At 49.0% G+C, this 25,046-nt stretch overlaps 1 protein-coding gene across 1 annotated transcript in view; it reads right to left on the reverse strand.

Annotated features, from left to right (window-relative positions):
• The window catches only part of PLXNA2 (plexin A2), a 214,045-nt gene that overhangs the window by 60,762 nt on the left and 128,237 nt on the right, over positions 1-25,046 (reverse strand). Inside the window, exons 5-11 of the mRNA XM_082434450.1 lie at positions 20,630-20,730; positions 17,401-17,524; positions 15,517-15,670; positions 14,374-14,470; positions 10,564-10,678; positions 2,270-2,470; positions 423-519 (exon numbers count right to left, since the gene is read on the reverse strand). Of these exons, the coding sequence (XP_082290576.1) occupies positions 423-519; positions 2,270-2,470; positions 10,564-10,678; positions 14,374-14,470; positions 15,517-15,670; positions 17,401-17,524; positions 20,630-20,730 (889 nt within the window). The remainder of the gene's footprint in view (positions 1-422; positions 520-2,269; positions 2,471-10,563; positions 10,679-14,373; positions 14,471-15,516; positions 15,671-17,400; positions 17,525-20,629; positions 20,731-25,046) is intronic.

The following is a 25,046-nucleotide window of genomic DNA, read 5'->3' on the forward strand; positions in this document are numbered from 1 at the left end:
CCCTCCCGTCCACCTCAGGACCAGGGGAGCCGCCTTACAAACCTTCTTTGTGCAGTAACTGGGGCCAAGGACAGGGGAGCCAGAACCCGATTGGAAATAATATCTCCATTTCCAGGGAAACTGGCAGGACATTCCTGCCTGCTGCTCTCCTGGTCAGGTTCACACTTCAAAGTCTCCGGGAGCCAAAGGAAAACGTGATGAACCGGCAGCCACCCGGCGGATGCTCTGGTTGTAATAAAACAGGGTTCCCAACAGGACTCCTTTGATGGCGCCAAATGTTGCTTTAGGATCCTCTGAAGAATTACGCTGACAGAGGGAGTGTATTATTCATGGCACAGCAGCTGGCTGGCTCTGATCCTTCCACCCCAGTCTTTCCCAGGGTCACGGAAAGATCAAAACTCTACCTGGAAGTAGCTGCTTACCTTTCAGGTCCTGAGGGTTGTCGATGATGAAATTGCCATTCCACACCACGGCAAAGTCCACGGCCAGGTTGCTGATGTCCATCCCGTCGTACTGGTACTGTGGGGAGAGGGGCAGAGGGACACGCTCATGAGGCTTTCCATCACGGGGGGGGCGGGGATGCTGCTGCTACCTCAGGGGACCAGGAAGGAAACCAGGGACTCTGGTTCCCTCTGGGCTGAGAGAGGAGCAGAGGGAGAAACAGGAACCCCATGCACCGTTCACATTATCCCTGTGGTGTCTTCCCCCGACTGCTAGTCACTAATGCCAACAGATCCAGCTCAAACCCCTTAGTTGGCATTCAATACCCTCTACGATCCCATCCAAGCTTAGTTCTCCAACCTTCTCTTTGACGTCTCCTCCAGAATCTTTGAAGCACCTGTCTCCAAGCACACCCGCCCAAGCCCCGCTCTGCATGTGTTCAGTTCACGTCTCCTAAGAATTCCTCCCTCTCCCGACAGCCTCCACCCTTCACCACCTTTACTCTCCTAGTCTAGCTCAGACTCACCTTCCCCAGGTGTCTTCTCTGCCATCCCTCCCAGCCCTCCCTATCCACTCCGTCCCCTGGTGTTTCTGTCTTTAACCAGGCACTTCCCGGGAGCTGCTTTGCATCTTTTCACATGAAAGTCTAGTCTCCTTAGAAAGTCCACATGCCGCTCTGTAAATCCCACAGAGCTCTGAGCACAGCACGTGTGTAACACACAGCGGTGCCTCGGTTGGTTGGCCAGGCCCTGTGGTGGCCCTTTCTTTCTGCACGTGAGCTTTACTTTGGTCAACAGTTCACTAGGGGAAGTGCCCAGAGCTTTCTGGGCACAGATCTGATCAGCTCTGCCATTTAAGTCCCCCAAGCTGTGGCTGGGAGTCGCCTTTCTCCCATGCTGATCCCACCGAGGACGCTCAAGCCCTCAGACACATCTGAAACAGCCCCTCTGGTGGCCCAGCCCCTGCGCCTCTGTGGGAATCCCCTCTGTGGGGACTGCCCAGTCCGGCCACTTAGCTCTCAGGGCCTGTCCCTCCGGCCCTTCCTGCCACCTTCCTCCCTTTGTTGTGCTCCATTGCCTTCTCATCTCCCACCTTCCCCGGGTGCTTGGTGGCCTTCTACCGATTACAAATTCCATCAAGTGCCCGTGACCCTGGAATCTGACAGCTCCCTGATAAGAGGCCCAGATTCTCTTTATCTCTCCCGGGCGAATTACCTTCCCTCAGCACCTCTGTCACCTTTGTCACATCCCCCCCATCTCCCAGCTGACCCCCCAGAGCTGGTGGGAGACAGGGAGTTGGCAGATGAAAAGATCCTCTCTGGGCTAGTAGTATAATTAAACACCTCGTGCTTTCTGTCTGGCATTCAGGATTGGTTTAACCCTTGCTGCTCTTGGAGTTCACGGCTTCCTCCTCCTCCTCCCTTCCCCCCTCCCCTCGTGCCACTCTACTTTCACTTCCGCTGATCTCTCTGCAGCTCTCCTCCCGCATGGTGCCCTGCCCTCCAGTGGATCCACTCCCTGAATGCGGACAGGGTTTGGGGTCAAGTTGACTGGCGTTGGCTGAAGTTTCACCAAAGGCCAAGAAGTACTCTTTCAACTCAGAAAGGGCACAAAGCTCTCAGCTTATGCCAGGAGGGTCCTCACAGCCCTCCACCACCTCCGTCACCATCAACCTGCTTTGCTCTGTCGAGGGACCCTGGGGCCTGCACACTCCTCTGTCCCTGGAGACATGGGTCAGCCTGTGGACCCGGAGGGTTCTGGAAGCCGGGGCAGGCCAGACTGAGGCCCTGGCTCAGGTGTGAGACAAAGCCCTGCCCTGCTGCTCTTACCGAGCTGTTCTGGCACTGGACGCTGGAGCTGTTGAAGCGCAGGGCGGGGACACGGTGGACGGCCCCCTGTATGTTGAGGACGCACTCATAGCCTCGCTGGCCGGATTGAGGCTGGGGCAGGTTTCGAGCCTTGAGAGTGATTGGTTTTACTTCCCCGACGGGTATCAGGATCTCCTCCGTGGGCACCAGCTGGGGACAGTCCTGGGGAGCAAGCAGAGAGCCTCCGTCTGGTCTGTCCTGGCTCATACCTCCCTACTCCCCAGGCCTGGGAGGTGGACAGGCCTTCCATGCCAGGCCATACTCTCTTGCATCCAGGCGGGCTGCCCACAAGGATGTACCTCATTTAAGGGGCACATGGAGTCAGCAGGGAATGTGAAATCTATCTCTTAGCTCCCGGGCCTTGATATCGTCATCCCCATCCCACAAGTTTTCCTGTATCTGGTGTGCGTGTTACAATTTAGGAATTAATTTTCAAGCCCCGGCGTGGCAGGTTGTGGATTTTATCTCCTGAGACACGGGATAAAAGATGCTTCCCGCGTCCCTGTCCCCAGGTTGGACCCCCCACCTCTGGGTTTCATCTGTCTCCCAGCTCCTGCTCCCCACCCCTCTTGCACTGTCCGTGCCCAAGGTGATCTGTTATCGGCAGCCTCAGCTTCCCAGAGCCGATTGAGTGGCCTTTCCAGGAGGTGGATCAAGCCCTCTCAGCAATGCTCTCAACACTTGCTCTGGCTTTTTATCTCACTTCATTACCAAGCCTTGCATGAAGACCATATTGCTTTGTAAAAGAAAACAGAAAAAATAAAGTCTTGGTGTGAAGGGGTTGTGGGAAGGACCCTGAGAGAGGGAGGAAGTGAGAAGGAGAGTGATGGTCCTCGGTTCTCCTTCTAGAGGCTGCTTCTCCACCAGAGGTCAAATGACCACCTCCTCACAGTTCCACCCCCTGCCCATTTTCTCCCTCCCCAGGAAGACATTACCCAGTGGCCTCTGGCAATGAGAACACACAGCCTCCTCCATGTGCAATCATTTCCTGTCTCCGGGGATCAACTGGGCAACGTCTTGAAGGCACCTCTTTCCCTGTCCCCTTCCCCTCTGGGTGATGGTGGTAGTTCTCAGAGGGAGCCTTTGGGAAGGTGGTGGGGGGGGGGTTGGTATGTTGCTACCCTGCAGAGGGCACTACTGGCATTTAGTGCCGAGTGTGGGGCAGGATGCTGAACTTCCTCAAGGTGTGGGACAGTCTGGAACAATAAATGGTCCCTCTCCTAATGCCAGAGGCATCCCTGGTAAGAAGCCTTTGGTGCCACAGGAATGTGAAACAATGGACTGCCTTAGCCGTGGGCTTCTCGCTCAGTGTGGGCTTAGGCAGTGGCCTCAGGAGCAAGCCCTTCATGATTTGTCCCCTGCCTCCTTCTTACCCTGTGATTCTTGGGCATCATGGTCCAGCCATACCACGGAGGAATTTAAGGTTAGTCCTGAGGGACCACCTCCCTCACTTATCAACCTCTGATCCTTTGAAGATGCTTTTCTCTCCACCAGAAACATTCCCCTTCCACCCCCCTAATCTTCCTCCTGGCCCCTGACTCAGCCCTCTTTAGCTGATTAACTCTTAATTAGCCTTCAAACTCAACCCTGCAGCTCCTTTGTAAAGCCATCCCTGACCCTTTCCCTGCACTGGCCCTCAGGATGGGTTACAGATACTCTCCCCGATCGCATTTAGCCCTCAGAATTGCAGTTTCTCATTAACTTGTCTTCCTTATTGGTCTGTGAGCCTTGAGGATTAGGCTGCGTCTTATTTGCCTCCGTATCCCCAGGCTTTATCCAAGTTCCTGACATGTAGTGGACACTTGGTCATTGCTTGTGGGAGGGTAAATGGAAAATAAGAAAATAAAGCAACAGACAAAACGATCTCAAACTTTCTATTTGGCTCCAACTTCCTAGATTTTTTAGAGATGAGGTAAAGTCCTGCCTTCTGGACATCTAGAGACTTGAGCAGGAGTTTGATGCCTGAGGCTGGGGTTGGAGATGGTCATTGTTTCTGGAGTCACAGGATTACTCAATTGGTACATCTATATCTATTAAGGAATCCTGAGGATTTATTAAAAGCTGGGTCCAGGAGAAATTTCCCACAGAAACCTATTCCCACAGAAACCTATCTAGGAGGGTCAGGTGGAACCTCAGGGGTCCCGGTGCCATCCCTCAGTGACTGCACGGGAGAATATCAAGCAGGCAAGTTTTCCACAGGAGACAGGAGCATAAGGCAACCCCAGAACAGATGGGTCCCTGTTTAGAAGTCAGTCACTCAAGCTGCCAACTCATAAACTTGTTCTTTACTGCACTTTTACTTTCATTCCCCGCGGGCACTCTTGACAGTCTTTCATATATTTATAGCCAAGAAAAAAAAATGAACACCACTTTAGGGAAACCCAGGCATCCCATTGAAAAGGAGATACTATTTCCTATTAGTGGCTAAAAAACTCCCATTGAGTCTAATAAATTAGAATTTAAATTTAGACTAGAAATAAGGTTGAGGTATAATGAGGGTGTGTGTGTGTGTGTGTGTGTGTGTGTGCATGTGTGTGTGTATACCTGTAAGAGAGAGAGGGAGAGAATAGATATTCAGAATCAGAACTAGTTGATATATTGTAAAGGATGACCAGTTGTTTTTTCATCTCTAATGAGCTCAGAGAACAAATTCAAATTTCATGAGCGGAGTCTTAAAGATGTACTTTTGGGAGTACAATGTCTTACGTTAGTAAACAAGATTGTAGAAGCCTTTTAACTATGACAAAAAATATATGTATGCATGTGTATATACACGAACACACAAATACACACCCCACACACACCCTCATCTTTTGGGCTGGGCTGTCTGGAAGTTGGAGAATCATAAGGAGACTTTATGAGTACTTTTATGAGTTTTTTAAAGAGGTTCTATATTTTTGAAAACATTCCCGTGGTCAGACTTTCAGACTTTTTGGGACTAAATTGAAGGATGATGATTAGGGGCTTTCCAAACGCCTAAACAGGGTTCCAAGATTGCCCCAAGAGAAAAGAATGTCTTAGGCTTTGCTTGTTTTTTGTCTGTTTCTCTCAGGTCAGATGGAATAGCATCCTTCCTTCCTTTCTCTAGGGCAAAGGGAAGACATGGCTGGTGCCCAGGTACACTCTCTTCTTCCTAGGAAATACAGGGATATACAGACTCTTTGGGTTATGAGATGGTTCTGGTGAATATCTTGAGGGAGCAGCGCGTCTTAGGTGGAAATGGCAGTGGTGAGGGCTGAAGGCAGGTGCAGGAGAGCCGGCAGCCTGAACATTGCCAAGTTGTTGGAACTTCAATACCTCTGGGGCTTTAGGAAGGTGATGGGTTTCATTAGATACAATGAGGCCACTTCCAACCTGTTTGCTTCTGTGAGTACACACACGTGCATGCACACAGTTCCTGTCCTAAGAACAAGGGAGCAAATAATCATGGCAGGCTTTTTCTGCAGAATGTGAAGACTGTTGTGAGCACTGTTAAAACACCCATTGCTCCTGCAGATCCGCCCAGTCTCCTGAATGACCTCTGTAGGTCATCTTACTCCGCCTTCTGCCTCTAGGCTAACTGGCAGCAGGATATCCCTCCATAGCAGCAACCTGAGTTTCTATCAAGATGAGCAGACATCCTGTTGGGGAACATCCCAGGGGAGGGGTGAGCTGGGGAGGAGGAGACACGACCAGAGGGAGGGCAGGACCCTGGCACAGCAGCCCTATGTACGAACCTTTGGGCCGCATGATCCACCCTGTTTAGCTGTGCTTCTTCAGCTTTCAGCGCTGGGGACCCTTCAGCCCTCAGAAACGACTTCTCCCATGTGGAAATGACATTATCTTCACCCGCTGGACTTCAAAGAGAGAGAGCAGCCAGCATCCTGGGAAGCTAATCGGATTTATTTGGTTCTATCTTTCCTCCGGGACAGGGTGTAAAGAAGATATATGTATCTACATCTCACTAGGCCTGGTTTAGCCATGGAGGGAGATGAGCTTTTAAAGCTGAAAGCCATACATACTCCTGCGCACACCCACTTGCAAACACCATGTCACAGCTTGATCCGGTCCAGGGAGGCCCAGATTTCTGGGACCCCCATCAGAGATCTGCTGTGCTCTGAGTGGGGGAAAGGTTTGGCTCGTTACCTTAAAAGAGCTCAAGGGACGGTTCAATTGAAATTCAGCTTCCTCATCTGTAAAATGGGACCTGTGATACCGACAACCCAAGGCAAGAGGGACGTGAAGGTCTGTTGCAAGTGGTGATAAACCGGGTTAACCACGTTAACATCATTACTGCATATTTCTCGCATGTGTACGTGAACACAGGATCGGAGGACTTCAACAACCTTAGAATGAGCTTGGGAACACTGAATCATGACTTCTGCATTTATGTGAGGATCATAGGAAAATTGTTTAAACTTATCAACTTATTCATCTATAATAGAATCCACTTCATAGAGTAGTTAAAATTAAATGAGATAAAAATGTACATGTATAATGTTGTATATATAATAAGAACTCAATAAATGTTAACTACTAATATTTTTATTTTGAATTTCATTCACTCTAGCACAGTGGTTCTTGGTTATCAGGACTAAGTGTGGGATTGGTCCATCAGCCCTCTGGAAAGAAGTAGGCAGATTCATCTCATGTCCTGGTTGCCTTTGTATCTGGAAGTAGCACTACTGACCTGTCTTCCATGGGCAATTTCTCCATCTGTGGGGATGGATTTGTGAGGGTCCCTCATGACCAACGGTGCAGGACTAGGTTGAGGTTAGGTCCGCAAGTGTGGCTGCGACCGTGGAAATAGACAAGCAGACCAGTTCTGATTTTCTGGAGAAAGCATCCTGTACTCTGCCTTTTTGGATGCCTGAGTTCTCTGTAGCCTTGGGCAAAACCCCAAATTTTTAGCATCTTGGTTACTACATCTGTCAAATATGAATTATATGAAACTGCAGGTCTGTTGTGAGAATCAACTGAGATGCCATATGTCAGTGGTTTTCAATCTTCAGCCTAATCTGGGATGAAGCCCAAGAATTTGAATTTCTAACAAGTTCCCAAGTGATGCTATGCCACTGGTCCCCCCATCCCCCGCCCTCCTGTCACATGTGAGAGAAATGCAAATGTGTGATACATTAATGTTACTATACACATCAATGGAGCTAATCAGTTATACATTGTTTCTAGGAAGAAGACAGATGTAGAATTTTGATTCAAAGTTGGGGGGCCCTTACTGGAAGTGTAAAAGAGATATTCTAGGAACCCCAAAGAGGCACCTAAGGGATTTCCAGTCCCCAGAAGAACCTGAGGACATAGGCAGGACTCTTAACTGAGTAAGGGGAACCTCACTCGAGCTGGCCACGTGCACCTTTGCTGTTCCCCACATTTTTAGGAACGGGGTTCCCCCCAAAGCAGAGCTTTGGACAGGACAGAGCGGGGTCTGGGAGCTGTTTGCTGAGAAAGGACATGGGAGTGGCTGTGGCCCTGGCAACCTCCTCGGAACCTGCGTCCTATTTCCTTTCCTGAGTAAAGTCAGAAGCACCGGGGCACCCTCACCCACACCCAGTCTCTGGGGCCCTGCTGGCTAGTGCCTGTCAGCAGGGCGAGGGGGAGGTGACGGAGACAAGGGCATGTCTCCCACCTCAAGGAACAGACATTAAGGAGAGGAAATGAAAAAGGAGATGGGAAGCCTCTGGCTTTCCCCCCAGGGCTCTTTCGGTATTAATTTAATCCTGACTTGGGATGGCAACAGCTTCTCCCAGGCCCAGTTCTCTGGAATTCTTGAGTCACCCATGGCTGAGAGGGAGCTGTGTTCCAGTGACTTCTAAAGGGCGAGAGGGAGGTGGCATGATTTCAATTAGCCTCTGGGCCTCAGCCATTCGGCCTCCACACGAGGCAGAGTTACTGGTCTCGCTCTGTCTGACGCCTCTCCTGCCCTCACTCCAGCTGCCCGTTGGGTCCTGTCAAGCTTGGCTTTGGGTTTCTCTTTGCCCGAGGGGAGCCCGGCAGCCAGATGAAAATGAAGCAGCTGCTCCTTTTTGTCTGGACCTGCGCGTCACCCTCTCTGCATTCTGCGGTCCTCCTCGATTTATCTTATTAACAAACTTCGGAGGTTAGAAGTGGCCAGTGTGAAGGTCAGTTTCTGAGACTGTTTACCATGACCTTTCACTGCCCACCCTTCGTCTCTGCACAGCCCTGCCCTGGCCTCCTTGCCTCCCTAGGCCGTTCTTCTATTGACACCCAAGCTGGGCTCACGCCCTCTCCCCCCGTACCCTCGGCTCATGGGTCCTTTCCTGTGGGTGAGAAGATTGGCCTGAAAGTAGTCTCATCCTCTTGCAGAATCCCAGGGCTGGGATTAATTTCCGGTGTCCACTAAGACCAGGGTGGCGCTTTCTGGTCAGCTACATCAAAGCATACAGACTGGCCAGAGGAAAAGCCTTCTTTGAAAGGTTTTCAGGGCACTAGGTAACTGGTTCCATCCTGCTGAGGCACCTGTGGCTGGGTCTGCCTTAAATACCACCTGTGGGCACCATCTGTGTGTCTCTCTTTCAAGACAGGCAGACTCCATTTTTTCTGGCTGAATATAACACATATTGTTTCAGAAGCTCAAAAGAATTCATGGTCACGTGTGTGTGTGTGTGTGTGTGTGTGTGTGTGTGTGTGTCTGGGAAACCTTTCAAGGCCTACTTTCTTCTTAAATTAAAAATTTAGGGCTTCCCTGGTGGCTCAGTGGTTGAGAATCTGCCTGCCCATGCAGCAGACACGGGTTCGAGCCCTGGTCTGGGAAGATCCCACATGCCGCGGAGCAACTAGGCCCGTGAGCCACAACTACTGAGCCTGCGCATCTGGAGCCTGTGCTCTGCAACAAGAGAGGCCGCGATAGTGAGAGGCCCGTGCACCACGATTAAGAGTGGCCCCCGCTTGCTGTAACTAGAGAAAGCCCTCACACAGAAACGAAGACCCAACACAGCCAAAAATAAATAAATAATAAATAAATAAATTTTTAAAAAACTATTAAAAAAATTTTAAAAAATGTAGCTTTACTGAGGTATAATTGACAAATAAAATTGTAAGGTATTTAAATTGTACATCATGCTGACATGTATATCAAGGCCTACTTTCTCGTGTGTATGCATGGAAGCAACCAGTACTTCTACCCAGATTAGGAGACAGAAAAGACTCTATTTCGTGAAATCTTAGACAAGTAGCTCCAAGGAACACTTCCTATCAATGGCATTTGGGTAAAGTGGTCATTGGTTCCTCTATGCTTTCATGCATGCATGCTACAGACTTTCACTGAAAAAGGCACTGAGGATTTAAAGATAATATGTAATCCTTGCCTTTAAGGATCCTGTAGCCTAGTGCAAGAGGGAGACATATAAAGGCCATAGCAGTATTTGCAAATGCTACACTGTCACTTATTTACATTTGCAGATTTTCTAAAAGGTGGAATGAGAGGGGAATGTATATTTATACATATGTGCATTTGTGGGAATACATAAGGTCTCTATAGTTGTTCAAACTCATCTACTGGTCACTCTGGGGCGTGAAAAACATTAGACACTGACCCAGCAGGCTTCGTTGTCCTAAGGCCTGCTATGAATTTGTAAGAAAGTCAACCTCAAGGAAATATCATTGGGTGGGATATTCATTGGAAAAAGAAGAAATCTGATATTGCACTGTGTTGATGACAAAGGTGGGTCTGGCCTTAGGGATGGCACTTCGACTGTATAATAAAATGGGACTTTTAGCAAGGCCTGGTTCTTTTCACCAGTTGACTGCCTCTCTCTTCTGTAAGGCCACCCACACAGTCATACACCAGAGTCAAAGAATCACTGAATTTTAGACTAGGAAGGGAGGTTGGCATGAAAGAGTGGTTGAGAGTGAATGTTCTATTGAACTAGACTATGTCTGCAGCCAAGCAAAGGGCTTAGACTCAAAGAACAAACGCCATTCACTACACTCTTCTAGACCATGGGGCCTGTTCGGTAGGATATATTTCCTCTAAACTTTCAGTCTCAACCCTCAGGTGCCCTCAAGCTTTTGAATGCACACAATCTTAGGAGTCTAGCAAATATGGCACACTTCTCTTTCTCTGGGGTATTTGCTGCCACTTTTTTTAGCTTTATAATACCAGGGCTTTCTAACATTTCTGGGAAGAAGACCAACATGGACCAGGGCAAGGAGATGGCCAAGCTGTTGGACGGACCATCTGAAAAAGGAGGACCACTCAGATTCATTGGGGCTGCTGTTGTGCCAGGCTGAGCTCTGCTTACCTCTGAAATGTTGATCCGGCCCTCCTGGAAGGAGCAGGTGGTGGGGTCATGAGTGCAGAGGTTTCGGTATTTGCACCAATGGCAGCGGAAGGCGCTGTTGACACAAGACAGGCACCTGCAAGGATAGAGACAGTAAGAGGCAAAGAGAAGGGAGCAGACAGGGAAGGTAAGGGTGCCAGGTGGCCTATGTGTCATGATGGAAGTCTGTTATCCTAGTCTCACTCTCAGAGGGGTAGATTGGTGGGGCATCCCCAGCCCTGAGAATGGTGGCTTATCCCTCTAAGATGTTCACGGGACCAGAAAATTGAGAGAAAAATGTGTTCAGAGTGGGAATAATGTAACTTAGAAACCAGTGGTGTGCTAGAGCTGGTCTGTATCAGCTCATGACAGCCAATTATTCATATTTTCAGGAATTTTACAAGCGGTTGGCATCATGATAGCAGCTGGAAATTAGCTATGGAGGGAGTATTTATGCCATAGAAATTGGAAAATGCCATATAATAAGTTTTTCCCCTGATTTCTGATAGTTAAACATTTGCCAGCATACCACCACTTATAAGACAGAATCGTGGGGGTGGGATGAATTGGGAGATTGGGGTTGACATATATACACTAATATGTATAAAATAGATAACTAATAAGAATCTGCTGTATAAAAATAAATAAAATTTAAAAAATAAAGACAGAATCGCCCAAAGAGCGCAGGGATAGAAATTGGGCAGATCTGGTTGCAGTTTTGCCTCTGCCACTGCCACTGGGGTCACCCTGAGTAAGCACTTTACCTTCTGACTCGGAATTTCTTCATCTGTCTGTACTAAAACTTTCCTGTCTACTCCATGGGGTGTTTCGTGTCAAATGAGATAATGTATAGGACGTGATTTTGAAAAGTATTTACAATGCTAAATGTATTATTTTTAAGTGCTTAAATCACCTGTTATTTCAAGCTCTTAAATCACATTGGAGGGCTTCCCTGGTGGTGCAGTGGTTGAGAATCCGCCTGCCAATGCAGGGGACACGGGTTCGAGCCCTGGTCTGGGAAGATCCCACATGCCGCGGAGCAACTAGGCCCATGAGCCACAACTACTGAGCCTGCACGTCTGGAGCTTGTGCTCCACAACGGGAGAGGCCGCGACGGTGAGAGGCCCGCGCACCGCGATGAGGAGTGGCCCCCACTCGTCTCAGCTGGAGGAAGCCCTCGCACAGAAACGAAGACCCAACACAGCCAAAAATAAAATAAATTAATTTAAAAAAAAATTTGTTCCACATCTAAAATAATTCGTAATTCATAGGTATGAATTATTAAAACAATAAACATGACACAACTAAGTTTCTCTCCACCCTACAATGAATTTCCATTTAAAAAAGAAAATCACATTGGAGTGTCAATGATTTGTTCATACCACCTGTGTTTCTGAGTTTTGGGGAGTAAACGGTATTAAATGATAACTTTGTCCCACTCTCCAGGTATAGATAGCAACAGGCTATGTGTGTGGCTTCTGCCTTTCTCCTCAGGGTGAGTGAGCCCTTCTTTCCCTCTGGTTTCCCCTGGAGGCTGTGTGTATCATCTAGGTTCTCTGTGTGTGATCAGACCACTGTCAGGGAAACGGGTTTTGCAGGTAGGGTTGCTCTTCCTGCTTCTTGCCAGATCCTCTAGTCTAGCCTCTCACAACTAGACCAACCTGGAAGGGACACGGCCAGGTCTGCAATCTGGCGCCACCTGGTGGGGGCTCTGATGGCATTTGGGCGGATGGGGCTTGATCCAGGGGTCACTGGCTAATACTTAGCAGTGGATTGGGTGCATTAGCCCATCTACACTTCTTCCCCATGCCAAATATTTTTATCCCCTTCTAGATATGCCCCTAGTTATTTTGTTCCTGAACCTAGCCCAGATGGATTGGTTCTTGCTAACATCTTATGATTCAGCAAGTAAATCATGAAAATGGGCCAAGGATGACGAGATCAGGGTTTTAGAACAGGTTCTTCCATTGGCTAATTTTGTGACCTTTGTTGCAGCACTTATACCCTATGGGCCTCAGTGTACCATAGTAAAAGGAAAGAATTGACTCTGTGATTTTTAACTGTGAATGCCAGGAGTAAAGAAGGGTAAGATAGTGTTTTGCAATAAAATGGAATCTTTACTGTCAAGGATACCTGCTTTGTTTTTCTGCTAAAACTTGTTGCCTGTGACAGCATCTCCATTGCCATGGCAATATGGTTGAAAGTGGTGACATCACACTGAGTTGCCATGGAGATGTGGATGCTCTCACAAACAATGTATTCCTTCACTGCTGCGTTGTGGGAAGTTCACTCTCCAAGATGCTTGCATTTCCCAAAAAAACGGTTAGCTGGGATTGGAATGCAGTGGTTAGGGGGCAATTTTATTCATTTCAGCTTCAGCCACATACTGCCCTGCCTTGGTTCCTCCCAGGCCATTTTTATCACTTGTTCTGTCTTTCTCAGCACATCTATTGATTTGGCCAAATGGGTCTCAGGTACGTCTCTTTCCTTAGCTACTGTGGAGACCCTAGAACTCTAGAAGATGATTCTAATCATGAAAAATCAAGATCAGAAAAGAGGAGACTAAGGAGCCTCATTTGCCTATTTTGATGGCTAAAGGTTCCTTTAGGGCTTAGCTGCAAACAGACCCTCTCCCCACATGGACTGCTGGGCCCATCGTGCCCACAGCCTAGACCCTCAGACTTGATACTGCTGGAGTCCTCAGGTTGTTCCTGCCCTGAGCAATGGGAAGTATGGGTCCATGGAATATTCTCAGGTACTGCTCCTTCTGGCATGGAGCTGTTGCTTGATCTCTCTCCTTGTTGATTGACCAGGGTCACATGGCCCTTATGTGGCCCTATTATAGAGACGCGTTTCCCTCTCTCTAAGTCAAATGGTGCGTGAGTTTCCAGATGGTATGGAAGGAGTCTCAGTTTCACTTCGAGAGAGGAACCAGCAGAAACTAAGTATGGGTCTCTCTCTCCTCCACTCCAGGCCCTGCTTTTTACTTATGAAATGCTCCCAGCTTCCTGCTCAGCTGTAGGATCTCACAGCCAAGGGCACTCAACTGGTAGGCATTCTGCTGCTGGAGATGGCTGGTGAGGTCAGCTGGGCTGCACTTAAGCCCCTCTGAGGGCTGGTGGTTGGGTCTGGTTTTCCCCTCCTCCTTGAAAAGTTGAAGGCTCAGTTTGGACCCCGGTATAGTTTAAAGCTTCCTCTCCCTCTCCCAGCCTGAGTCCTTTATTTGAGTGCTGGGTGAGGCTGTTTCCCCATCTCTGAGTCCCTCTTCATGTGGTCGTGGATGATGTGTCCAAGCTCCACTGGTTGTCAGTCTCCATGTTCAAATCCACCACCAACTGGTATAAAATGGAGAACTTTTCTTCTGGGTCCTTTGTTTTTACTTCAAACCCTCTTTTAACTCTTAGTTTGAGAGTTGAGCGTAGGGTGTGTTGCAAGGGAGACTGAATGAGATCAGAGGCTGTGGAGAGTGAAGCCATTTGGTTTAATATAACTGAATAAATGGAATATAACTGAAAAGTAACAGTTATGGAGAGCTTATTGTCTTCCAGACAATGTTCCAGGTCCAACTGGGAGACTGTGAGGCGAATACAATACGATTCTTGTTCTAAGGGAACTTAGAAAAACCCCACACTCATATCCAGACCCAGGGCAAGACTCCTTCTGGCCTGGCCCTGCCGTTACCTGCTTGCTCACTAATTTCTCCTGACCTCATCTCTATAGAAGGACGTTGGTCTAGGTGATCCTCTGGCTTTGATACTGAACAATTACTAGTGCTGCGAGGGGTGTGCTTACAGTTGGTGGGCGCTGCAGTTGTAGAACTTGAACTCGGTGCCGACGAATATCTTTCCTGTCTCCTTGGATCTCAGCTGCAGCTCTAGCCCAAACCAGTCTGGAAAAAGGAAAAAAAAGGAGAGGGTTACAAATCTGGGGCACAGTGGAGAGACTGAGGGTTAATCATTCAGCCACTCCAGGGCTCCCCTGGGGCACCGATGGTAGATGGAGCCTTCTTGAATCTTCTTCCAAGAGACTCCCTTTCATCCGGCTGATGACCAGCCCATCACTGAGACCCAGACACCCCCAGCCCCCCTCTTAGGGAGGAGGTAATGTATCAGATCCCACAGAGTCCCCTGCCTTGGTCAAATATGTTCAGTTACTGTCAGAAATATCAGGTCACCAATATAGAATAAAAATTAAAAAAAAAAGAAATATCAGAATAAAATTGGGTCATTTGTAGAGATGTGGATGGATCTAGAGACTGTCATACAGAGTGAAGTAAGTCAGAAAGAGAAAAACAAATATCGCATATTAACGCATATATGTGTAACCTAGAAAAATGGTACAGATGAACCGGTTTGCAGGGCAGAAATTGAGACACAGATGTAGAGAACAAACGTATGGACACCAAGGGGGGAAAGTGGCAGGGGGGCAGGGGGGTGGTGTGATGAATTGGGAGATTGGGATTGACATATACACACTAATATGTATAAAATGGATAACTAATAAGAACCTGCTGTATAAAAATATAAATAAAATAAAATTCAAAAAAAAAAAAAAGAAAAAAGAAATATCAGGTCAAAAGCCCTAAAAGCCCCCAGTTCTATGGAGAGAACCCGCTGAAAACCACTGGCTGAAGCCACTGACATTCCTCGAAGGGAAGGGAAGTCTGGAAAAAATCTTTATGCACTGTGCAGGCTTAACCCAAATGGGAGCAAGGGATTTCCCTCTTCCTGAAGTTTGCTTTGGGGCATGACAGTTTGCTTTCAAACTCAAACAAGTTTATAAGCCCTACTGGTATCTGGCAATAAGGAGACCTAGTCAGGCAACTGTCAGTCAGTCTGTGCTGGTATTTGCCACCCGGTCCCCTGGGTCCTCTTCTCTTGGCCACCCTGGTAGGGCAGCCCCTAGCATATGACTCTCATGGCAGACACTTCTTACCTTGATCCAGAGGGATGACAGGCACAACCTTGGGCCCTGGTGAGATGCAGATGACCTGGCTCCCAGATACCTGTCCCTCTACCTCTGTCAGGTTCCCAAAGGCACAGGAGATGCCCGCAGACAGGTCGGGAGCATCACTCACAAGCAGGCTGAGCTGTGGGAGGAGCAAAGGGATATAATGCTGTAGGACGAGCCCTTGGGGATCAGGAGACCTGGGCTCCAGGCCCAGCCCTGCCATTGCCCACTTGCTCACTCATCTCCACTGACCTCATCGGTAGAGAGGATGTTGGTCCAGGTGATCTTCTAGCTTTGACACTGAACAATTACAGTAGCACTGCGAGGGGTGTGCAGGGCCAATGGCTTTTATTATTAATACTATTAATTTTTCAGTCTTGTCCAGCAGCAGAAAGCACTGGGGGGAGGGGGAGGGAGGGATGCTAGGGGGAAAGGTCCCAACACCCATCTCAGACCCAGCTCATTTTGACATGAAATCATGCAAACGTGAAAGCAAGTCATGAGCTGAGCCCTTCACAACTAAGCCTTAGCCCTGGCTCATGGGAGAACATGTTATCACCAGCCTGGAGGTTTATAAGGAGTTTACCGGGTTGGCGAAAGACAGCTGGCTCCTCACCCTGGCTGTCACTCAGGGTCTGATTACCAAGGTGGTGGGCTTCCTAGAGTTTCTATTCTCTGTTCCTCTCTGGCTCTCTGCCCCCTGACAGCTCCCCTAGAGTAGGGCAGTCGCCTCACAAGGAGCTTAGGGGATCAGAGGAAGGCAGGAAGTGGACACTAATGGCTCAGATGATGTCTGCTGTTTCGTAGGGTTCCAGTGATCTAGGTCAGTGGTTTCCAGGCCTTTCAAGTTTGAACACTCTCCTTTGAATGGTAAAAATGTCACAGAGTGTCAGAAGAATCTGTTGATTGAGAACTCATTTAATGGCAAAACGCTGCTCTGAATTCAGGGTACTTGGAAATGGGGTTGTACTAAGTGACCACAATATAATATCTAAGTGGTATTTGAAACAATAGGTGAGAAATGTGACTCCCAGTGGGGAGTGCCCATGGGGGTTCATGGTGACAACACCCTGTGGCCTGCAAGTGGCGAGTCCTAACGGAGGGAGGTCTCCCTTTGTCATCCCACCTGGCAGGGATTTCTTAGTCACAATGGCTATCATCACCTAGCCTTTCTATACATTTGTTTGCTGCTGAATCTCTGCCCCAGTTTCGTTTCCATGGGGCTGAGAGACTTAGGTACAAACTCTGCTGTTTGTTCCCTCAGCTCCGTGGGAGCCAAAACCTCCCGGTGGGGATGAATGAACGCAAGTCTTGGAAGGTTCATTAACTAATTAACATTTGTGAATGCTCATAAAACCTCCAGAATGAAATAATCGTGCAGGGCCTGAGGACACGAAGTATTTGGGGTTGCAACTCGACAGGTGGTTAAGGACCATTGTATTCTCTTTAATATTCTAAGCACATACTGTGAATTAAGTCTCAGTCTCTCTGTGTCTGCCTGTCTGTCTCTCTCTCATATACAAGCACAAAGGCAACTCCAGGTTTCTGTGAGAGACTGTATCAAGTGGACGATTGAAATACACCATATACCAAAGAATGGCATTGGATTGCATTATGTTGTAGCTGTTTGTTACTAAATGCAAAATCTAGATTTACAAAACAGATCAATAGGTAATGAATCTGCAAGGGGCTTGGCGAACGACTAGGCCCTTTACAATAAGAGTTACCATAGTTTTCCTACAAATATCAGGTTTCCTCGAAGCATTTAAAGTATGAGCCATTTACATTGTGCAAGTGTTAAAGGAACACACCCACACTTGTGCGGGTCCCACACCCCACCCCTCCAACCTTCCGGATGAGTTTACTCACCAGCCGGCTGTGCTCAGACACTGAGATGCTGCTGGGATGCACCTCGAGGCTCATGCACTGGCTGATGCTGGCAGCAAATCGATTAGGTTCCCAGGCCCGCTGGCACTTGTCCCTGCGGGAGCACCTGCCGCAAACACAGATTCACAAGAGGTCAGGCCTCTGAGACCCATCTGTTTGAGGCTCCAGAGTCCCCTGAAGGTAAGTGAGAAGGCTTTGCTGCTCTGAGGCCTGTGTGCGTCTTCTCATGACAACATTCACTTATCCCAGAGGGCCTGGTGACTCCCAGATGGTCTCTATTGCAGTTAAAGTCAGACTAATAGAAGTGGGATCGACCGCCAACACAAGAGATGCGGTTTAGACATAAAGAATAGCTCTAGATAGACAGCATCTTTACGGGAAGCTCAGTGAGTGAGGGAGGGAAGGTTGGGGACGTGAGAAGTAGCAGGCAAGAGGCTAAAAATGTGAACTCTGGAGCCATGATGCCTGGGTTCTAACCCCAGATCTACAGCCTACTAGCTGTGGCCCCTTGGACAAGTTCCTTAATCTCTCCACGCCTCAGTTCCCCCAACTGTAGAATGCCGAGGTCAATGATAATACACTACCTCGTAGGCTTGCTGTAAGCATTAAATGAGCTAGTGTTTAGAAAATGGCCCGTTCTTAGCCCTTCTAAGAACAATATTAATGATGATGATTCTGAATATTATTATTCTCCTCCAGGGATATTTAAAAACCTGGACAGGTTCCTAGCTGTGTGGGACAGCATGCATGTGATCTTGTGGCTGGATTCATGGCTCTCTGAAGGCAGGGACCATGTTTTATGCATTGAGCTATTCTACCTGTCCATGGTATATTTTCAATAAATGTTTGTGGTGAGAAGGAGAGAGACAGACAGGGAGTCGCAGGCAGGGTTGCCCCTGTCAGAAGGCATGTGTGGCCGCTTCTCCTCACATCTTCATCTCTGGTTCTTGGCTTCTCTGCCTACAGCAGCAGGTGGGCACTGTGACGCCTACACGCAGGGGCATCTGGTGGCCACTTAAGTCACATGGGAACACGCTCCAGGGCTGGTGCTTCTCCAACCAAAGAGCCACTGGGGACACTACAAGATTCCACAACCAGGCGGAGATTCCCACCCAAGCTCCCCCCAAAGTCCTTCCCCCCTCTTCCTTTCCAGGCACATAATGGATCTAAATATGAATGCTGTCAAAGAAAAGAATTATTGAGGTTTAAGTGAATCCTTAAGATAGCTCTAAAGTGAGCTCTTGACTGGAGCCTTTATCTCATTGACTCACTGAAATGGCTCTTTTTTATCATACTATTTATGGCAACAGCCCTAACAGAGATAAATAGCCTCTGAGACAATAACGCACTTGCAAGAGCAAGGCATACAGAAGAGACAAGAAGGTTTCATATCCCCCCCGGATCCAGAGGCTCTTGAGTAATTTCTCTCAGGACTCTGCCTCCATTAAAATCCAGTGTGTGGGCCTGGCAGCTGGGGTAGCCCATCCACTCGTTCCTGTTACCCAGGCAGGCGGATGGCGACAGGTGGGAGGGCACTGCCGGAGGGGCTGGTGAAGATGAGAGGGGCCAGAAGAAGAGAAACCTCTGGGTATAACTGGGAGGAAGCTTGTTCCCCATGTGCTCTTGGCAAACAGAGCCGCTGGAAGGAGAGGTGTGCCCTGGCAGGTGATGACAGGGAAGGAGCTCAGACGGCAGAGGAAACCTGAGACTATCTTCATGTGGTCCAGTCATTCTAGGAGCCCCAGCTGACCTGGCTCAGGAGGATGACGGGGTGGTCTGGGGCCTCCGGGAGACTTGGACATTGTGGCTAGATTGGCAGGGAGGAGCAGGGAGTGGGTAGTATGGCCGGATCTACCCACCACACAGTGAGAGGGCAGGTAGCCCAGGACAAGGCATGAAGCTGGGAGTGGCTGTCAGGTTCTGTGGAGAAAGAAAACCTCTTGAGGTGAGAGAGCCTTCTGGCTGTCAGGCCAGCCTCACTGAAGGGAACCCAATTGTAGCCACCTTTGCCCTTCTGGGGACATAGTGGGAGCAGCATCAGTTTCTTTACCACTTGTCTGACCTAAATGGAGACTCACTGTCTGGGGTCTGGTGAGAGCATTTCTGGCGAAACTTTTGGAGGAGGCCCTTACCTCCAAATCTAAGCAGGGAACTCAGTATCTGTGGGCTCCAATCCAGTCCGGATTTTGCATCTGTGAGGTGCCCGCTTCCCTCCCTCCCTCCATAGCCCTCCCAACACCTGCTGCAGAGGCTGGAAGCCAAGAGCTATTGTGCAGGACCCTGAACTCTGGCCCTCCGCCTCCGCCTCCACCCTAAACCCCGCACATTTCATGGAGATGCTTTGCCGGCTGGCACGGAGCCAAGGAGTTTCCAACTCCACTGGGGAACAGAATTCCTAGCCAGCTCCTGCCTTTGGAGTTTTCACCCTCTTCTCTCCCTCTGGGACACTTCGAATTAGGAAGTTTAAGTGTGATTTTGCATTTCTATTGAGCTGGTATTCAATGGCAGGGGATGTATCTGAATAGGGATGTGAGGCCAGTTGGAGTGAGATGCAGACTTCTTGGAATCAGGCATTCATGAGGCCAGAAGGGTCCTCCCAAGGGTTCTGCGTCCATAACAATTATTTTGACTTGTGTAGCTTATCCTGAGCTTCCTTATTGCCAAAGCATTTATTATTTCATTTAACCCTCACAGTTCACCTGCGAGGTAGGCGTGACCCCTATTTAGCAATGGGGAAATGGAGGCCCACAGTTGTCAGTGGACCATCCTGGGTCACACAGCAGCTAACTGGAGTCCAAGCTTCCCAACTCCAGTGCAAACTCCAGGAAGGAGGCACCTCGTTCAGGCAACACTGAGGAGGAGATTCTACAACTTCCCTTGTGAGCTCTTCCAACACCACTACCCTTCCCTGTAGAAAAGGTACAGACTTCAGAGCAGCTGGCCGGGGGGTGGGGGGAAGGGGGTGTGGGATCAGATTTTGGAGGTGAAATGAAAAACAGAGAGGCAGAGTCACTGCACTTGGAAAGAAGGCCCACCCATGGCCTCTTTTCCTCTTCCTGTTCTCAGCACTCCAACCACGATTAGAATTACTGCTCAGAAGAGGGAAATTCCTCTCTCCCTACGAACTGATGTCACATCCCTCATCGACACTCCCAGGAAAGTACCTGGTTTTCTGCATTCCAGGCTTTTTTCCAGAATGTGCCAAACTTACATGTTGTGCAGGGCACACCAGCCGCAGTGAGGGTCCCCCGAGCTCAGGCACTCCCCACAAGTCGTGTACTGTTCACAGGATTCCACAGGGACCCTGGTGATCTGGCCGAGAGGGAAAAGAGAGCAGGTTAGATCAGGGAGTGACGCCTCGCAGAGGTGTGTTCAGACTCAACTGCACCTAACCACACTTGCACTGCCACCACCCCTAAGAGGTGACAATGGGGGGGGGGTGAATCGGCGGCCTCAGTGTTCTCATCTGTTTGCCCCGCACGAGGCAGGTACAGCTAACAGGCCCCTCCTGTTGCTGGAGGTGGAAGCAAATCCTCCAGTTTCTCTTTGCCTGCACTAAAGTCCTCCGGAGAGCTGGGCCTGCTCCTGGCAAAGGCTGAAAACGGTTAACTCTGTTGAAAGGCTATTGAGTGCCACCAACTCGTCTCTGAAGAGCTTTCAGCTGGGCTTGGGCTGAGACATCCTGCCTGCACAGAAAACATTTAAAAAGGGAGAGAAGGAGAAACTTTTCCTATCAAATAATATTCATCTAATGGCATGGTCTTTTTACAGCCAACCAAACATACCACCTGGATCCAATTATCCCATTCTCTGATGCCTGCATTCAGTTTCTCTAGTAAATCTCCCATCCTTTGAAAAGTCTGGCTAAATGGGAACAGAGATGAGCTGTCTGTCTTGCTGGGGAAAGTGGGAATGTACAGATCAAGCCCCTACCCCCCAGAGGATGTGGCCTCCTCCTGGCTTCCAGGTGGGGCCCTGCGGGGACACGAGCCGGGCCTGTTTGGTCATTACTCACCCTTACCTGCTCAGCGGGTGTGACATTAAGGCCAGGCAAAGGGTCAGAAGATTGAAGTCTTGCATTTGGTATGTCTTAGGTATCTGTTGCTGGCTGGGGCTGGAGGCTGCTGGGCTGGGAATGGGATCTCATTTGTTAGGGCAGAGAGGTCCCCCACCTACTGGATGTGTGAACCCAAGTGGAAACACAACCTGTGGTCCAGCGGCACAGTGGTCTGCCTCTAGCAGGGGGACAAAGGCTGTGATGGAGATGCCTTCACAGCACGCTCCTGAGAGGCTCGGGATGGAGTCGAACACTGCTCACCTGGCAACTGTTTATCAGATGTCACTATGAGAGGCTCCGGTGCCGCGTGATAGAGAAACAGCAGCGAACAGGGCACAGATCCTGCCCCCCGGAAGAGCACGCAGCCCAGTAGCAGTTGATAATTACAAACCGAGACCTGCTCTACATTGTGCTCAACATCCATTGCAGGCAATAGGTATGTGCCCTGGGGGCCTTGGCAGCTTAAAGGAGGGCCGTCCAGCACAACCTGTCTGGAGGAAGGGGTCAGCCTGTCTGGAGGAAGGGACCAGTCGAGTAAGGGTGAATCAGGGTAACAGTGGGCCCAATGCAGATGCCTGGAAGGGCATTCCTAGCTGAGAGATTATCACGAACAAAAGTAATCATGGCTAAGTTCAGCCTAACTCAAGTGTGGAGTGTATACTGGATGGGCGGGCTGAGAGATGAGGCTGGTGGCATGTAACCAGGGGCCAGACAACGAAAGGTCTTGGGCACCAGCCCCAGGAGACTTCCTTCTCTCTGTTGGGTGCCCCCCACACCCACTCATTCTCCCCACATCATAAACACTTAACATTCTGAATTACAAAGCTTTTCTCTGAGTGACATGATCAGCTTTAAGCATCCCTAACTTCCCTTTAATAATAAAAATACAAAATGCAGAAAGCATAAATATAAAATGTTGCAATTCAGGGAAAAAATTGATATTCTAAATGGAGGTTGGGGGAGCACCTGATTTGAAATAGTTCATGCGGAATAGGTCCGAGGGTTGAATTGACTCTATGTCCAATATGACCTGACAGGGTGATGTCATAGCTAAAGGGGCTAATTAGATCATGGGTTGCATTAATGGACATGGTGTCAGGATGGAGATGACCTGAGTTCCCAGCTCAGGTCTTTGCAACCTGCTCTAAGAGGAGGGTTGCTCAACCAGAGAAACTTTCCAGAGGGTGGTCACGATGGGGTGGGACCCAGGTGTGGCATCTGAGGTACAGCTGATAGACCTATATGTTTATTTAGGTCAAAGAAGATGAATGTCAAGGTGGCCATGGAAGCTATCTGCCACTGTTTGAAGGGCGGCAGTGTGGCTGCAATAAGACTCATGGGTGAAAAGTTCCAGGAAAGCTCGACAGAAGAAAGTCAAGGCTGTCCAACAGTGCAACAGACCTGGCTTCCAGCAGGAACTCTCTTCCGTGGGGCGTGTAAGCACAGTCAAGGTGACACATGTCTGGGAGGCTGTGGAAGGTATTTCTGCCCCCAGAGGAAGGCTGCCCTAGTCCTTCTAACTCTGACATTTAGGATTCTATTTCCCACAGTTTGCCTAACTCCTTCCTGAGACTGTTCATTTCTGTCCTGAATGACTTGGACAGTTCAAAGATCCAGCCACGCCACTAGCCACTGATAGCACCCCGCATTAAGGAGCAACCGTTGACCCCTGACTCACGTCCTGTGATTCCTACCAGAAGCACCTTTCCGGCAGGTGCCTGCCAGACGCTCTCCCAGCATGCCTCTCCCGGGCCTGGGACTCTCAGCCCTTCAGGATATCTGTGACCCTAGCCACCTGGGGGGCTTCCGCCAGCCCCCTCCAACCCGCCCTCAGAGGCCTGAGAGCCGCAGCCCAGTGCCCGGCCTCCCTTTCCTGGGTTTCGGGCTCCGTGTGAGTGATGTCTGCATCTGGCTGGAAATTAAAACAACTGTCTGCATTGCATTCGGCCCGTCTGTCAAAACACAGCCCGGCTCTCAGCAGCTGGGGAAGGGGGCCCTGAATGGGAGCAGTGTCTCCAGCAACAAAGCCCACTTTCACGCCAAGTGCCGCAGAGATAGTGAGAAGCCTTTTCTTCTCCAAACGTGAAACCAACAGCACAACAATTTTTCCTGTTTCCTGGGCCCTCCTGGTGGGAATTTTTTTTTTAATACACTGAGTTGAAGAGCAAAGTGAAACAGGAAACTTATAAGGGGGGTGGTTCCTAAAATTTGAATTATTCTCTTCTCAAAGATCTAATAGCCATATGCAAACCAGAGGAAAGCAATGTCACAGGGACTGGAGGGAGGCCCTCAAAGTCAGGTGTCTCCATGGGCGCTCTGTCTTTCCTATAATCATGTGTTTCTGTATTCATTCATCAACCCATATTCATAGATCATGTCCTACAGAAAGGCCAGTGCTGGACACTTTAGGGGAATAAAATCAACAGCAGCATTAAAACACAGCCATCACCTTCAAGTTGCAAACAGACTAGCCATAAAAACAAGAAAAGTGATGTGTGTTCTAAGAGAGGTATTGAAAGAGGGCTGAGAGAATTCAGAGCAAAGAAGATACTACTTCTACGTCTGCGCCGTCCAATGTGTGGGCCCGTGTGGTCACCAGCATCTGGAGTGGGGTTAGTTCGAATTCTGTTCCTTAGAGATGTGCTCTAAGGACACCGGATGTTGACGGTTGAGCACAGGAAACAAGAATGTAAAATAGCACAGTAATAATTTTTTATTGACACATGTTGAAAAGACAAAAATTTAGTAAATATTGAGTTAAATAAAATCTACTATGAATTTCAACTGTCTCTTCTTACTTTTTAAAATATGGCTGCTGGAAAAGCTAAAATTACACGCGTAGCTGTGTGGATGGCGCTTTGTTATCACGGGAGAGCACTGCTCTAGATGGGAGTCCCAGGAAGGCTTTGTAAGGGATGTGGCCTGGGTCTGGGTCTTCAAGGGTGATTAATATTTACACAGATGAAAAGCGTCCCAGGTGGAAAGAACCACATGAGCAAACATAGGAAAGCAGAGTTTCTTCAGAAAACGTTGCATGAGGGTGAAGAGTGATGGGTATAAATCTAGAAAGGCAGTTTTGGGTTAACTTGGGAAGGACCGAGAAGGCCACAGAGCTGGAATACATGACGTCTGTAAGCCATCCAGCCTGTCACTCCTTGGCCAAAAGAATGTCCTCCATGAAGAGGTGGCCGGAGTTCTCAAACCAACATCCTTGGCATTACCTGTGAGTTTAAGGGGCATAAAAATCCAGAGTCCACTGGGTTAGAACCTCTGGGATGGGGCGGGGCCTGAGAAATGGTTCTAACAAGCTCTCCAGGTGATTCTTATGAGAACCACTGGTAAATGTGACCTCACGTCTTGGGGAATCTCTTTAAGTGTCAGGCCCTGGGGCCATGAAGAAATAGAATCAAACTCTGCCTAGGGACTACGAAAGGAACTAGTGGAAGGAACTAGACTGACTCAGGGGGAGGAGAGATGGAGGTTAGCCTGGGGACTGCGTTATAGCCAGGGAGAAATTGGTTCTAATATCTCTGAGTCTATGGAGGCCCTGACCTATGGAGGCCCTGAAAGT

This window comes from Balaenoptera physalus, assembly GCF_965194825.1.
Source record: "Balaenoptera physalus genome assembly, chromosome: 1".
Taxonomy (NCBI): Eukaryota; Metazoa; Chordata; class Mammalia; order Artiodactyla; family Balaenopteridae; genus Balaenoptera; species Balaenoptera physalus.